General features: G+C 30.9%; 2 protein-coding genes across 4 annotated transcripts; both read left to right on the top strand.

The window, feature by feature from the left end:
* The first annotated feature begins 816 nt into the window (after window positions 1-816).
* Window positions 817-3,475, top strand: LOC111695500 (6-phosphogluconolactonase). 3 transcript variants are annotated; one of them, XM_023464852.1, is made up of 2 exons: window positions 817-877; window positions 2,325-3,475. In XM_023464852.1, the coding sequence occupies exon 2, from the start codon at window positions 2,332-2,334 to the stop codon at window positions 3,409-3,411; it is 1,080 nt and encodes a 359-aa protein (XP_023320620.1). In that variant the 5' UTR covers window positions 817-877; window positions 2,325-2,331; the 3' UTR covers window positions 3,412-3,475. The 3 variants fall into 3 exon arrangements, with proteins under 3 accessions (XP_023320620.1, XP_023320619.1, XP_023320621.1); XM_023464851.1 differs by lacking the exon at window positions 817-877 and adding an exon at window positions 1,101-1,149; XM_023464853.1 differs by lacking the exon at window positions 817-877 and adding an exon at window positions 1,913-1,941.
* A 2,442-nt stretch (window positions 3,476-5,917) lies between these two features.
* Window positions 5,918-13,881, top strand: LOC111695482 (uncharacterized). Its single transcript, XM_023464826.1, has 8 exons — window positions 5,918-6,139; window positions 6,811-6,925; window positions 8,133-8,323; window positions 9,096-9,192; window positions 9,477-9,674; window positions 11,711-11,771; window positions 12,380-12,512; window positions 12,985-13,881. The coding sequence occupies exons 1-8, from the start codon at window positions 6,112-6,114 to the stop codon at window positions 13,194-13,196; spliced, it is 1,035 nt and encodes a 344-aa protein (XP_023320594.1). The 5' UTR covers window positions 5,918-6,111; the 3' UTR covers window positions 13,197-13,881.
* The last annotated feature ends 2,159 nt before the right edge of the window (window positions 13,882-16,040 follow it).

Below are 16,040 nucleotides of genomic sequence, written 5' to 3'. Positions count from 1 at the left end.
AAGTGTTTTCCCCTTACAGCTCTTTACTAAAAGAAGTAATGATTGAAAACATGTAATATTTCAAAATTACGTTTAATATACTTTTGTTTGACGTAAAATTATGTCAGTATTGTAAAATATATGTCATTGGGGATCAAATACATGTCATTGGTGTTCAAATACATGTAATCGGTGATCAAATACATGTAATCGGTGATCAAATACATGTTATTGGTGATAAAATACATGTCATTGGTGATCAAATATATGTCATTGGTGATCAAATACATGTCATTGGTGATCAAATACAAGTCATTGGTGATCAAATACATGTCATTGGTGATCAAATATATGTCATTGGTGATCAAATATATAATAATATTGAAAATAAATGAAACCTTTTTTCACAGCCTAATGTCTATGTGGAAACAATAATTCTGTTTTATGATAAACAATGAACTTACATCTGGTTAAAATTTTCCTGAAAAACTCGTTTTATACAGTTAAACCATATATATTAAATACATCGAAAGAATTCATCAAATGTCGCATTCTTCACTTTCTGAATGTTGCAGATATTTAGTTTTTTAATTAAATGATTATATGAAGTTCTTTAAAACTGTTCCTGCATATTCATGGCTATTAATTTATTTTCGCAAATACTGAGATTTACGTAGAATAGTATAAAAACCATTGGAAAATTGTCAAGACGACATTTGATAAATACAAATATATCGTTAAACACAATTACCACTAATGAAGTTTGAAAAGAGAAATTGTGGTTTCGCCCAGAAGAGAAAGCAATTTTAAACACGAAAAATCTGCCAATTCAATTCTGGAAAATGTTCAAGCAATACTATAGCTAGATGCAGACAGCGATAGGAAACAATGGATCTAGGTAATTACAGTGGTACCCATATTTGCTGTAAAACAACGTCAAATACAAATAAAATTGTTCAAATGTCGTCTTCCTTTCCATTTTTGTATATACAGCTCATTTTAATTCCTACGAAAGGTTACTGAAAGTGTTACACACTGTTATCAATCTCCTTTATAACTGTACAAATAAATAATTAAAAAAATGTTTTTGAAAGATAACGATAATTGAATATTGATGTTGATAGATAATGTATGTAATTAGTTCACAGCTATCTATCGGAATATAACAAGGTTTAATTTAATATTTTAAACTTCAACCTTCAACGTCAAGCAATTTTTCTCTGTTTTGTTAATAAATTATCAATTGTTTATACGAAATTTCTATTAATTTATTTCTTTAAAAGACATTAATTTCGTTTTTAAAATAGGACCTATCAGAAGTTTTCATTTGTAAAATAAAATTCTGAAATGGATTTGTAAATTCAATTTTTGATTTGAATGCGTTTCTAATTTTATAAAAATAAATTATATTGAAATCATATTCGAAAACCGTTCAAAAAGTTGTTCAAAATTGAAACTGAGGCAGCATGAAACTATAGCTGACCAGAACTAGTAAAAAGCTGTTTGTTTTGACTGCATTTCAGCCTTGAGTTGTTTATTACTCCACATTTTTTCAAATTATTTGCGAATCAAATTTAAGATCAAATGAATTGAGTTTGTGCCACAAACTCAAATTTTATAATTCCTATTTCTTTGCAATCTGATGGTGTAAGCCTTTGATAAGTGCTAAGACAATACTTTGCAAAGATAAGATGGGATTAGAAAATCAGAGTTTGTGGCAAAGACTCAATTCCTTACCAAGAAAATAAGTTTATTTTTCTGTTTCAATATTTGTGATTAGAAATAAATGAAAAAAAAAATCATTTTTTATTTCAGATTTTCACTATTCAATATTTTAAATAAAACGACATTTTTCCAATTATTTTGTCCCAACTTATATTTACCTACATACACTTAAAGGGACTGTGAGCGTAATTTCAAGTGACCCCCCACTGGAAAGATGACAATGCCCGCTTCACAACGGTACATTTAAAAGTTTTGTCTGATCAAGTATGACTTAGATGTCAATGTTGATAATTTTGAAAAATTCGAATTTTCAATGGTGGTTTTTCTACAAAAGTGCCTTCCGAATTTCTATAGCAGGAAAATATAAAGAAGTCATTAGAATTCTACACTTTTAATCCTAGAAACTTTACATTATTGACTGCAAGGTTATCATTTAGAATCGGGCATTGACATCTTTGAAATGAGGGCAATTGGTATGAGCCAAAATAATGTTTTTACTTTATTGAAAAGATTCAAGCCTTCTCTTGATTAAATATTTTAAAATTTATTTAATATCTTAAAAGTTCTTTTAAACCTTTCTGAGCTTCTTCATATTTTAAAAAGTTTTTTTTTATTTATAGCTGAAGAATGAAAACATATCTCCCCATCTTGTCCTCAGTGGTTTTATCCTCAATGTCTGCTACAGCAAGCCCCCGTGCCTCTGGAGCATCTGGTAACGTGCTAGCGTCTGGATACGGTTCAGACCTAGTGTTTTATTCCCTCACAGATGGAGTTTTGTCCAGGGAGGGATCCCAGATCGTAGATCCTAACCTAACATGGATGGAGCAGGAGGGAGAATCATTCTTTGCCACTCATGAAACAAATGATTTTGAAGGAGAGTCCGGTGGCGCGATCAGTCGATGGGAGATGGAAAGCGGACAGTTGGTGAGAAGAGAACATGTTAGTTTGCAAAGTAATGGACCTGCTCACTTTATACTTGATCTTGATCATAACCTAGCAATTACAGCTAATTATGGTGGTGGCTCTGTAACAGTTGTTACTCTAGAAGATGGACAACTGGGTGCAGTGATTCAGAAGATAGAATATGAGGCCTGCCGAGACAATTCACACCCACATCAAATAGTACGCAAGGGAGATTTAGTTTGGGTGGTGGATTTGGGATGTGACAGTATCTATCATTATAGAATAAATGGAAACCAGCTGGAGAGGACAGGAGAGACTGTGGTAGAGGATGGAGCGGGTCCTCGACATATGGTTCTTCATCCCACGGACAACTTGGCGTTCTTAGCCTGGGAGCTGAAGAGCGCTGTTGAAGTTTACGCTTATGATGGGGAAACTGGGGATCTGCTACTGTTACAAAAGCTACCCTTCTCCTCTACTGATTCTGATGTTGGAGCAGAGATTTTGGTCGGTCCTACTACTCCTAAAGGACCAACAGTGTATGCTACAAGCAGAGGAAGTGGTATAGTTGCAGTTTATCAGCTGGATAGTACCGGAGCATATGAGTTGACCCAAGAGTTTAACCTAGAGGGATCCTGGCCCAGATCTATAGCCATCAAAGAAGACATAATGCTAGCAATAGATAAAGTTGGAGGGACAATACAGGTGGTTTACATCGGTCAAAGTGGGCCAATGGAAGGAAAGCTTTCCGCTGGACCAGTTCTGGAGGCATTTTCTGGAGTAGCTTATGTCATGTTCTATGATTAGAAATATAATTAGTCTAATCAGTTCTTTTTAGTATTTTCACCATTAAATAGTTTCGCAAAATTTTCTTTCTTGTTTTAATGCATGCAATAAACATGCTCTAATAATAATTGGAAATAAGTGATGGCTTTCCAATCCTCTTAAATTAGTATGGCACTTTTTGTAAATTCTGTAAATACAGTTGCCTCTTGATCCTATGTGTATTGGGATCATAGCTTTACAATTGACAATTAGTTACATAAAAGAAATATAAATAGAAACTTTTCTAACATTCTGATCGAAACATTGAAAATTTGCCATGGAAAAAGTCTCCGAAAAATATGAATTGATTCTCAAATATATTTTTCAGCCTACAGTAAAATTGTTTAGTTTCCTTCTATATCTGTAAATCATTCAGTGAAATCTTTCAATCAGTAAAATAATTCTTTTCGTAAAACTGTTTGTTCAGCTGAACAAAATTTATTTGTTCAGCTACAATGTTATTGCAGTAAAATCGTCCGTTATGACAAAGGTCAGGTTGGGTTGGGGTAGGGTGGGGGGTACATTTCCAATGCAATGTTTAGTTTGTTGAATATTCAAGTTCTTAAACTAACGATTATAAAATGGTTTGTTCAAGATTGTGTGAAATAAAATGTTAACGATTGTTAATTATTTTCGTTAATTTAAAAAACAATAGTTTTATTCCTCTGAACGATCCAATTATTTATTCATAACAGCATTTAAGAAAACTGTCTTTCATTTTGAAATATTTTTTAATCCCTTGGACACAACGATAGGACTTCATTGAACACAAACACGGTAACAAAATTGATTAAAGTTGAGTTTTGGGTTTTTCTAAAAATATGGTTCTTACAGGAGTCACGGAAGTTCGTAGTAAGATTTTGACTCCACAGGAGACCACCGGAGGGAATTCTTTTTCACTGGAGGGGTTTGAAAAAATGCTTTTTACAATTCAAAACTTTACGCAGGGTGATATTTACATTCCACTGGAGGGGTTCAGATGTCCTTCCTGGGGGGTTATAATTCCACTGGAGGGATTCAGTTATCCTTCCTGTGGAATTATAAACCCCTAGGAAGGATATCTGAATCCCTCCAGTGGAATTATAAACCCCTAGGAAGGATAACTGAATTCCTCCAGTGGAATTATAACCCCCCAGGAAGGACATCAGAATCCCTCCAGTGGAATGTAAATCACCCTGCGTAAAGTTTTAAATTGTAAAAAGCATTTTTTCAAACCCCTCCAGTGAAAATAAAATCCCTCCGGTGGTCTCCAGTAGAATCGAAATCTTACTACGATCTTCTTTGAGTCTTCTTACAGGGACTGTTAGGGTACTTTCAAGTGAGCCTCCATTTAAACCAAGCAATTTATGATCGACAACATTTCCTTAGGAATTTCAGAATTTAACACTTTTAATTCTGGAAAAACGACAATATCTTCCCCATTATCGATAAGATAAAGGTTTCAAGGATACTGTTGTGAATCTGGCAATGTAATCTTTGCACGTAGGATTACTGGACATTACACTCACAGTCCCTTGAATAAAGGGAAAAATATTTAGAAAGGCTTTTACTGGACGAAGGTGCGCGAAGCGTACTAAATTTCCTTTTTTTATATTTGTGTTTAAATATATGTAAAGTTGTTGCATGCTGATCTCTATAATTTATTATTTTCGCATCATTTGGCTTTAATCAGAGTGAAAGTTTTTCAGTCTCGTGTGTACAAAATTCAAAATTCTAAATAAAAAAATCTTGATTTTTTTTTATGAATTCATGATATCTATATCATAAAATAAGACATTCGTGAGTATGTTCCCTATAACTGGCCAAACGGCTGGACCAAAGGTCTGATTTTTTTAATGAACCTATGGTTAACCTGGGGGTAACATAGGATAAAAAGATTCTGAAGTTTGTATTTTTCAAAAATCAAAAGTAAAAAAAAACGTTTTTAAAACCTTATTGGGTACACCGCACCATTTTGCTAATTTTATGTTATATCTAGTTTTTTTTTTGATTTATTATTTCATGAAAGACCAGATGATCTAACACTCGATCTAGACCTATTTATGAATATATTTGCTTGTCATAGCTGGCGAACCGTTTGGGCCCAAATTTTTGTTGGAACCTCATATTTGGCCCAGGGAAGGTTTAAAGATATCGGAATTTAAAAAAGTTGCCAAGAAAGAATTTAAATTTTTAAAAATCCACAAAAAACGATATATTAGCATCAATTAAAAGTTAAAATCGAAGCCTAGCACGATAAAAAACATTTATAATTTCTTAAATATTAATTATATCTATCGCCGCAACAAAAGTATGATATATTTCACTGAATGTATATCTGTTAAATGTTGAAACGAGGACGATTTTATTATTGATTATGTTATGATATTCAGAAAGCGTAATAATGAAATATATACGCGTTCAAGGCCAAGGTTTAGTGAATATGCCTCTCAACGCAAATAATTGCGTTCAGCTCCATGACGATCTGCGTACACTGGGAGATCAGAGAAATCAGAGCAGTTGATTACCAACGATCCAACACGACGCATCTTTTATTAAATACTCCAATCATTCGTCCTGGATTGTCCTAACCTAGCCCATCCCATCCGGGCCCCGATCTATTAACCAACTGGTATAAAATATAATGTCACCGTTTGTTTTCTAAACAATTTCCAAATAAAATAAACTATTCTTAAAATCAAAATGTGGAGAACCTACATTGCCCTTCTAGGAACTACATTTATAAATTATTTAGCTTTTTATTTTTAACGAGTTAACAAATTCTTTAAAATATACTTTTAAAATACAGGGTTAGTCATGACCTTTAGAAAGATTGATTTTCGGCATTTTGCAGGGGTTATCGAAATAAGGCGAAAAATAAAAAAGAAAGAATGAAACTTTATTCTTTTTGGCCCTTGCATATAAATATGTTTGTGAGTTAGTGAAGTTTTACGAATTCTTTTGAATTAAAAAATGTCGATTTTTATTTTCTAAATTGATATTAAATATTGTTAAGACTCACTGTATTTAATTAACATTATATACAATGATACAAATTTTATTTTTAATAATAAAAATCGAAAAAATTTTAGATTAATTTTATCTCTAAGTAACAGTGCTTAATTAACAGCACAAACAATATATTGCTAATAAAAAATCTAAAACTCTCTAAGACATAAAAGTATTTAATTACTAGCACAGACAATTACAAATTGCATTTTAGGTTAATAATAATATGATAATATTATATATTTTTCTAAAAAATCTTTGAAATTTTATATTTTTTTTCTCTAAGACGTAAAAGTATTTAATTAACAGCACAGAAATTACAAATTGATTTGATTTATAAAAAATATAGAAAATCTTTGAAATTATTAAAAATAAATGTTTGAATTTGTCCAGTCAGCTTGAGCTTAATAGCTACTGTAATCTGTTCTGAAAAAGAAAATGGAAACGGACTAACTAAAGAAAAAACAACTGATGGAAGCGGATTAACTAACCCCAACAAAGTTGATGTGTAAGTACTCAAAGGAATTGAGTCTTTGCCACAAACTCTGATTTTCTAATCACTATATCGTTGCAACCCCATTTAATAATTCAATTGCTATGAATTCTGTTAGATTAAATAATCTTAAGTTTCAAATATCAGGTTGCACAGATATAGGAATGAGAAAATTTGCGACAATGACCCAATTCGTTAAAAATAAAAAATATTTAAAAAAAATTAATTTATTAATTACGCAAAAAAGTTTCTAATCAAAATTAAATAAACTTAGCGAGATTCGTTTAGATAGATAGAGAGATAGATAGATAGATAGGTAGATAGATAGATAGATAGATAGATAGATAGATAGATAGATTGATAGATAGATAGATAGATAGGGAGGCATTTTCATTATGACTTATTTTTACATTTTTAAGATTTTTTTTTCATCAAAATCCAGTTCTTTGAAGATATTTATTATTAAGAAGTACAAAATACTCTACTAAAGTCTAAATCCAATAATAGATTTTTAAATATTTCTTACTTTTTCTTCTTTTACTAAACTAAGTTTTAAGGGAGCTTCGCACCCCCGGTCCTATAAATAATTTTAGTTTTGAACTGTTGCTCTGAAAGTCGGCCATTTTTAATCATTCCCAAATTTTGACGGATATTTTATTCGAATCGGCGCATGTTCAAAAAAATTTCAATTCAGCCATGTTGACGTTTATTGGATACAAACAGACAAACAAACAAAGTATATATTTATATGCGTTTGGAAAATCTTTTAAAATTAAAATACAATCGCAAAAAAAACAATCTATTTTATTTTGTTTTTTTTGTCACTCTATATTACTAAAATTTGCAAAAAAAGTAAAAATAAATACAATAAAGAAAAAAGAGTAAAAAGTACGCTTTCAAATGATTGTTCTCCTATTTGAAAATGTTTAAAATACACAATTTTTGAAAATCGAATTTGGAAAATAAAACTTATTCAAAAAAATCGATTTTTGAGGAAAACAATTTGACTTTTTAAGAAATGAATTTTGAATTCATCATAACTAGACCTATCTTATATCATCCTATCAAAAATATTTCCAATAACGCCGGAAAACTCTGTATTTTCTATGAAATATTATTTTAAAAAAAACAAAGGGTTGAAGTAATTTAAAAACCCCTAAAATGGTTTAAAAACAGCAACTTTTTTAAAGACATACTAATTTCATAATTATTTTTTTGTCAGAGGTCGACTATTTTATAACAGCTACTCATCGTTCTACAACTTCCTACAGAAGGTGAAGATTGTATCCTACGACACCTTCTCCACCTACCTCACCTTGCCCAGGAAGGATTATGGCGTTTACTTCAACAGCTCGACGGGGGCGTATTCAGATCTCCAGACTTTTGTAGGAGCAGCTTTGCTCTTCGGTGCAGGTATCCGACATGCTAGATTAATGATTAATGACCATAATGTACATAATAAGTACTGCAAAACTGTAGAAAAGGAATTCGCTAACACTTTGGCATTTTTTTGCGGAATTTTGTATTAATCAATTCCGCAAAAAATGTGGAATTTTCGCGAACAATAAATAAAAAAATTTGCAAACAAATATTGGCTGGCTCATGGGCGGCTGGCTGGATTTGGGTACATGTACAATGTACAAAACAGACAGAAATATATACATGTACAATGTACATAACAGACAGAAATATATATATGTACAATGTACATTACAGACAGAAATATATATATATATGTACAATGTACATAACAGAAAGAAATATATATATATATGTACAATGTACATAACAGACAGAAATATATATTTATGTACAATGTACATAACAGACAGAAATATATATGTATGTATTGGTAGATCAAGTTCACCAAACATTTATTTAATTAAAGGAAGAGAATTATAAAATAATAAAACTTCGAATGCTGAGCATTTCCACCTGGAAAACATTTTTTTTGCGCAATCAATTGTTGCAGTTGCAAAACTATAGTTGTGCGCGGTATTTGTTTCGCGAAATATTTTTCGCTTGCCTCCGCAAAATTGATTTTTTGCGAAAAAACGAAATTTCGCAAAATTTCTCTCTACTACAGAGAGATATGTGTTTCTACTCCCTTTCAAGAAATAAACATAAATATATAATTCTGCTTAGATTTGACAATTTTATTTATCTATATATCTATCTCTCTTAGGAGCTGCTATTATTGGCTATCTTCCTTCCAAGATTCTCGAACTGTCAGGGAGGGAGGATGTGGATTTGTATGATGAATATGATACCCTAGGATACAGGTCTAGTTTATATCTAGTTGTAAACTCAGGTTTATTTAAACATGTTTCAACCGAAAGTGCATTTTTTATAGAAAAAAGTTTCTTACGCGGAACATACCCCCTGATAAAATTTTACGAACAAATTTACGCTCTTACTTAGAAATTATACAGTGAACAATCGTCTTATTTTTATCGAATGAATCCTAAATATTTTCTCTATAATACTGCACTCTCGTTTTAAATATGTTACCTAGGCGGTCTCTCCCTTTAAATGTTCAAAATCATGAAAATATTTTAAATTTTAGATTAAGCAATGACGAGGGGTTCTACGAGGACAGTTATGATTACTATAGTTCAGCCAGTAACCCGGTTCCATCCAAGAAGAAAGCGAACATGAAGAAGAACAAGGAGAAAATAGAGAAGATGGAGAAGATGATGAAGAAGGAGAAGAAGAGCTTGAAGAAGAACCGGAGGAAGGATGAGGAAGAAGAGGGAATGAGTGTGTAAGATATTTTCTTATAATCTGAAACCTAAAACCTGAAATTTGGTTCCTTATTTTCGAATTATCATTTGCATTGCTAAAAGAACCAATAAAATATTAGGGATATAACCATATAACACATGAACGTGATTGAGAAATGTTTGCGGTGTTTTGAACAAAATAATAGGTTTTTATTTTCTTACAGTACTCAAGACCGCAATTACGTATTAATCTGTTTCACACTGAAACCGCTAATTTTTGAAAAGGATGATTTCAAATGATCCTCAATTTAGAGAGCTGAGTCTAAAACTAAAGAACGAAGAATTCAGACTTATATTTTAATCTTCAGCTTAAATGCCACTTCTGATTTAACTGACTTAACAGTGTCGGAATTTTATGAATTTGAGCTGCGTCTTAAATCCGCCAAAAACCGGTTTCAATTGAGCGCCGGCTTAAATCTTGAAGCAATAAATACGATTTTAAGTGAAATCAACCATATTTGAGCCGCGGCTTAAATTTAAGCCGCGGCTCAAATTCTTTAAATTCGAATTCAGAACAGCTGATGTTGAGTAATCTCTGTCGATTCGTAATTCTCGTAATTCTGATTGGTTAAAATTTTTCCCGGAAAATTTAAGTTTCCCTTAAGGTTTAAATTGAGAAAGGTTAATATTTAAGTCTCAACTCATTGTTTTTCGGAACTATTAAGCTGTAACTTAATTTTCGCGCATTCTTTAGTTTTAGACTCTGCCTGCCTTATTTACAACGATACGATTAATCTGAGCTACAATATTTTTATTTTTAGTCTCCACTGAATAAATCTGCAAGTCACTTTTGTTTTGTAAATCCAATTCAAAGTTATCAGTTTTAGATAGACACACAAGAATTGCTTCATAATTATTCGTAAACGAAGCTGCGTACAGGGTGCAGTTGTGAAATGGACATATCTTTAAATAAAGGGCCCCTTGACATTACGTCGATAGTCCCTTTAATTTATGTATAGAGAGATCTAAAGATTTGTCATGTTTTAGTCTCAATCGTTTCCACAAATTGGTCAATGCTTTGCCTAAACTTATTTCAACCGCAAAAAACAACTACAGAAGGTAACATGCATGGATACGCATGTTTTCCAAACCAAATATTTCTACCGACCTTTGTTTTCCAAACCAAATATTTCTTCCGACCTTTGTTTTCCAAACCAAATATTTCTACTAACCTTTGTTTTACAAACCAAATATTTCTTCCGACCTTTGTTTTACCAACCAAATATTTCTACTAACCTTTGTTTTTCAAACCAAATATTTCTACTAACCTTTGTTTTACAAACCAAATATTTCTACTAACCTTTGTTTTACAAACCAAATATTTCTACTAACCTTTGTTTTACAAACCAAATATTTCTACTAACCTTTGTTTTTCAAACCAAGTATTTCTAATAACCTTTTTTTACAAACCAAATATTGCTACTAACCTTTACCTTAAAAACGATTTTTTAATATCCCAGACACAGCTTAGTGATCTAAAAATTATCAAAATTCAAAATTATGAAACCAGGCCGAATTTGAAGTTTTATATAGAATATAATATAATATAGAATAAAATATAATAGAAAAGAATAATATACAATAGAATAGAATAGAATAGAAAATAATAGAATAGAATATAATAAAACATATCTTAAGATTTTCAAAGTTCATCTAAAAACTTTGTTTCCAGTTTCTGAAATATGCTTGAAGTCTAAACCAAAATTAAGAACAGAGACAGTTTTACATTGGACACCTATACATTGGACATTATACAATATAGATAGAAAAATCAGAAATAAGAAACTATGGCTACCATACAATAAAGTTACGATTGGATTCAAATTCGGCAATTTATTAGAATAACAATGTTCAAATTCCAATACTCCGAAAAAAGTTAAATTGATCTCCACAACTGCATATTTTGAAAAGCTGATTAGACTTTTTTTACTTTGGTTATTCTTTTTATTGGGATACTCTTTCCTGCACACTCCCTATATACAATATCAAACAAAACTATGATTAATTCTGTGTTTAGGTATAGTGATTACTGGTCGAGAAACAAACGCAGAGCAGGAGGATCAGGAGAACCTCAGAAGGTAAAATTTAATATTTTGTTTTATGAAAGGGCAAGATCGGCTAGACATGGTATTTGAGCTAAACGTTCAGTATTGTAGAACAAAACGTTAGGATTCTTTTGATACCAACGAGACATTTTTTACGGCGTACAATTTTGAAATAAGGCGTATAAGGTACTGTTTGAAATTGGACATGCCACTCTAAATGAGGGAGTGTCCCTTAAAATAAGGGGCTAGAGAGCTTTTTTTGGTTCTCTTATTATTGCATGTATTTTAGATTTTAATTATTCACTGTTATCATCGGGCATACAGGGTGTCCCACGAAACATGACAGTTGGTGAATAGTTTAAAATGTCTTCTTCCATAATTTGATAAGTTGTTTGATACTAAAGAGACTAATAACATTTTAACAAAATTGATTTCACATTAAAACATATATGAGTTAAAACATTTTTTTAAAGAAATAAACTGCATCTAATACAGTATGTGGAAGAAGACATTCGGGACTATTCACCAACTGTCATGTTTCGTGGGACACCCTGTACAACCAAACTGACAACAGAGCTTAAAACTTGTATTGATATATTTGATTTTTATCAAAAAGTATTTTTTTACTCTATTATTTGTAGGAATCTCGCAGTATTGTTGGTTCTAAGCCCTATTATGGTGAAAGTTTAAACTTTAAAAATCCGGGAGACAATGTTCCAAATCTCCGAAATGAACGAAGGCCGGGAAAAATACCCAGATTTAATTTTTATCCAGGTAAATTCATTGAAAATTCAGGATTCTTCACGCCACTTCTCTTAGTATTTGCCTCCCAACCATTAATTACACAAGTAAAAATTCATTAAAAAAATTATGGTAGAATTTCTTCGATTCGTGGACAAAAGAAAATAAAAAATCTTCTTCTTCCTGTACAGGGTGTCCCGCGAAACTTGACAGTTGGCCAATAGCTTAAAATTTCCTCTTCCGTAATTTGTTTATTTGTTTGACACCTAAGAGAATTAATAACAAATGTTACTTACAAGTCTGCCATATTATAGTAAAATTGATTTCAGAGTAAAATATACTTGAGTAAACGAGTTTTTAAAAAGAGATAAAGTGCAAAAATTCTATAACATCCAGTACTGTATATGGAAGAAGACATTCAAAACTTTTCACCAACTGTCATGTTACTTGGGACACCCTGTATTTTTTTAACGTAAATCATAGTATTACATTATTCTAAATTTAGGGCAGCCCACCAACCCGACTCCTAGGTCTCAGATTCAATCCATCTCGGCCCAGGACTGGGCGGATGTGTACGGTACAACTACCTGGCCGGGTCAGCAGACTGTACACGAGACGAAGACGACTTTAAACACGGAGTTCCCCGTCTCACAACAGTTGGACAGTTCAGTTCTCAATGATATTTATAGCAATCATGGACAACAAAATAGTTACTAAAGATTGCCTGAGAGAGGGGGGGGGGGGCGTACTTCCCTAGAGATTGAAAAATGAAATTTAAACGACAAAAGCAAGGATAATAAAACTTAATTACTTTTTTTAAGATTTTAAATTCCAAAACAATTCTCGGCCCCCCTGGGCCCTGCCCTTGAAAAGTTATAAACAATATTTTGTTTGTGTTGTGTACAATTCCACCAATTCTTATCGTAATGTGCAGAATCTCATAAGCGGAGCATGGTCCCTTTTTATTTGACAGAACAGTCCCTTTTTATTTAACAGAACAGACCGTTTTCAGTTCAATGATTTAATTAATATTTGACATATATTTGATGAAGAATTAATTTTCATAACTATCTGTCCGTCCTTGTTAAATCATAAAGCATAAAGCTAGAATTTATTCTACCATTATTAATCATCAAATAGATATTATTCTAGATCATTTAGTTCCGGTTAAATTGTGAAATTGTAAAAGTAGGGTTTGCAAAGTGATAATGTAATTATATTTAAATAATATCTAAATTATCACACTTCTATCTGTTAGTACTTATACTTTAACTTGGTTAAATCAGTATACACATGGTTAACCATATCGTATACAAATTTGATATTTTTTAGTATACAAAACCACTACACGTAATATGTTGTATGAATGATTGTTTCTGTACAAATTAATTTTATTGACACATTGGAATAGTTTTATACATTTTCATAAATAAAAAAATTAACTCTTGTAAATAGTTCTAATTGCTGATAATCTATTTGTTTCAAAGATAGATTTACAGATTTTATAGATATATTTGTACAGATAGAATATACATATAGATTATACATATTTATATAGAATAAGCAGATAAAATATCCAGACGGAAATATTAAACAGATAGATTATACGGAAATATTTAACAGATAGTATATACAGATAGATAACACAGATATATTATACAGAAAGTACATACAGATAGAATATACAGATAGGTTATTCATATAGACTATACAGATAAATATACAAATAGAATATTCAGATAGATTTATACAGATATAGAATTTCCAAATAGATTTAACATATAAATTATACAGATAGATTATACAGATAGATTATACAGGTAGAATATACAGATATATTTAACAGATAGGGTATACAGATATATTATGCAGGTAGAATATACAGATAGATTAACAGATAGATTATACAGATAGATTATACGGATACATTATACAGATAGATTATACAGATATAGATTATACAGATAGAATATCCAGATAGATTTAACAGATAGATTATACAGATAGATTATGCAGATATAGATTATACAGCTATAGATTATACAGATAGATTATACAGGTAGAATATACAGTTATATTTAACAGATAGGGTATACTGATATATTATACAAGTAGAATATACAGATAGATTAACAGATAGATTATACAGATAGATTATACAGATAGATTATACAGATAGATTATACAGATAGATTATACAGATACATTATACAGATAGATTATACAGTTATACAGATAGATTATACAGATAGAATATCCAGATAGATTTAACAGATAGATTATACAGATAGAATATCCAGATAGATTTAACAGATAGATTATACAGATATAGATTATACAGATAGAATATACAGATAGATTATACAGATAGATATTATACAGATAGATTATACTGATAGATTATACAGATACATTATACAGATAGATTTTACAGATAGATATTATACAGATTGATTATACAGACAGATTATACAGATAGATTATACAGATAGATTATACAGATATAGATTATACAGATAGAATATACAGATAGATTATACAGATAGATTATACAGATACATTATACAGATAGATTATACAGATAGATTATACAGATAGATAGATTATACAGATAGAATATACAGATAGATTATACAGATAGATATTATACAGATAGATTATACAGATAGATTATACAGATAGAATATCCAGATAGATATAACAGATAGATTATACATTATACTTTAACCAGTTAAATATTTATTTCAGAAGAATTAAATTGCTTTAGACTTCAGTTCAAACAACTTTTCGCCGCCCTACAGTTTTCTAGATTGTAAGTTCCGTATACTTAATTCACAACAATATCTTAAGCCTTTTATTGGCCAATTCACAACAGTACCTTTTTAAACTTTTATTTATCGATTCACAACAGTAATAAAATATGATCTACAAAACCTGCAAAACTTAGAGTTTCCTAAACCTGAAAAACCTAGAGCTTCCTAAACCTGCAAAACCTAGAGTTTCCTAAACCTGAAAAACCTAGAGCTTCCTAAACCTGCAAAACCTTGAGTTTCCTAAACCTGCAAAACCTAGAGTTTCAAATACCTTTTAAGCCTTTGTCCAATTCTCAATGGTACATGTTTCTAAACCAATTGATAATTTCACACAACTGATTAATCTTTATTAACAATCATTATTTATACACATGTACGTCAATAACAATTTGTATTTTGTTGTAGGAAACCTTCGTTACTGAAATATACATTTTCAAGAAGTTGTTCTCATCTATGTATGGACGGTAGAAAAGAGTGTTTCCCTAGCCTATTCACCTTTGGATTTGTCATTCTTCGAGTTACATATCCTCTGCTTCAGTTCATCCCGCTTCGAGCAATATTCCTTTTGATCGGTTCACAATATCACATAAATTTCACTAGAAGGGGATAATTCATGTATATAGCTAGATAGATACTTGAAATCGACCGAAGTTTACAGTGATATATGTATATTGATGGATATATACTTGAAATTAACCGGAGTTTACAGTGATATATGTATAAAGATAGATAGATACTTGAAATCAAC

This window comes from Eurytemora carolleeae, unplaced genomic scaffold (assembly GCF_000591075.1).
Source record: "Eurytemora carolleeae unplaced genomic scaffold, Eaff_2.0 scaffold226, whole genome shotgun sequence".
In the NCBI taxonomy this organism is placed as follows: Eukaryota; Metazoa; Arthropoda; class Copepoda; order Calanoida; family Temoridae; genus Eurytemora; species Eurytemora carolleeae.
This window is presented reverse-complemented; position numbering and strand designations above follow the sequence as displayed.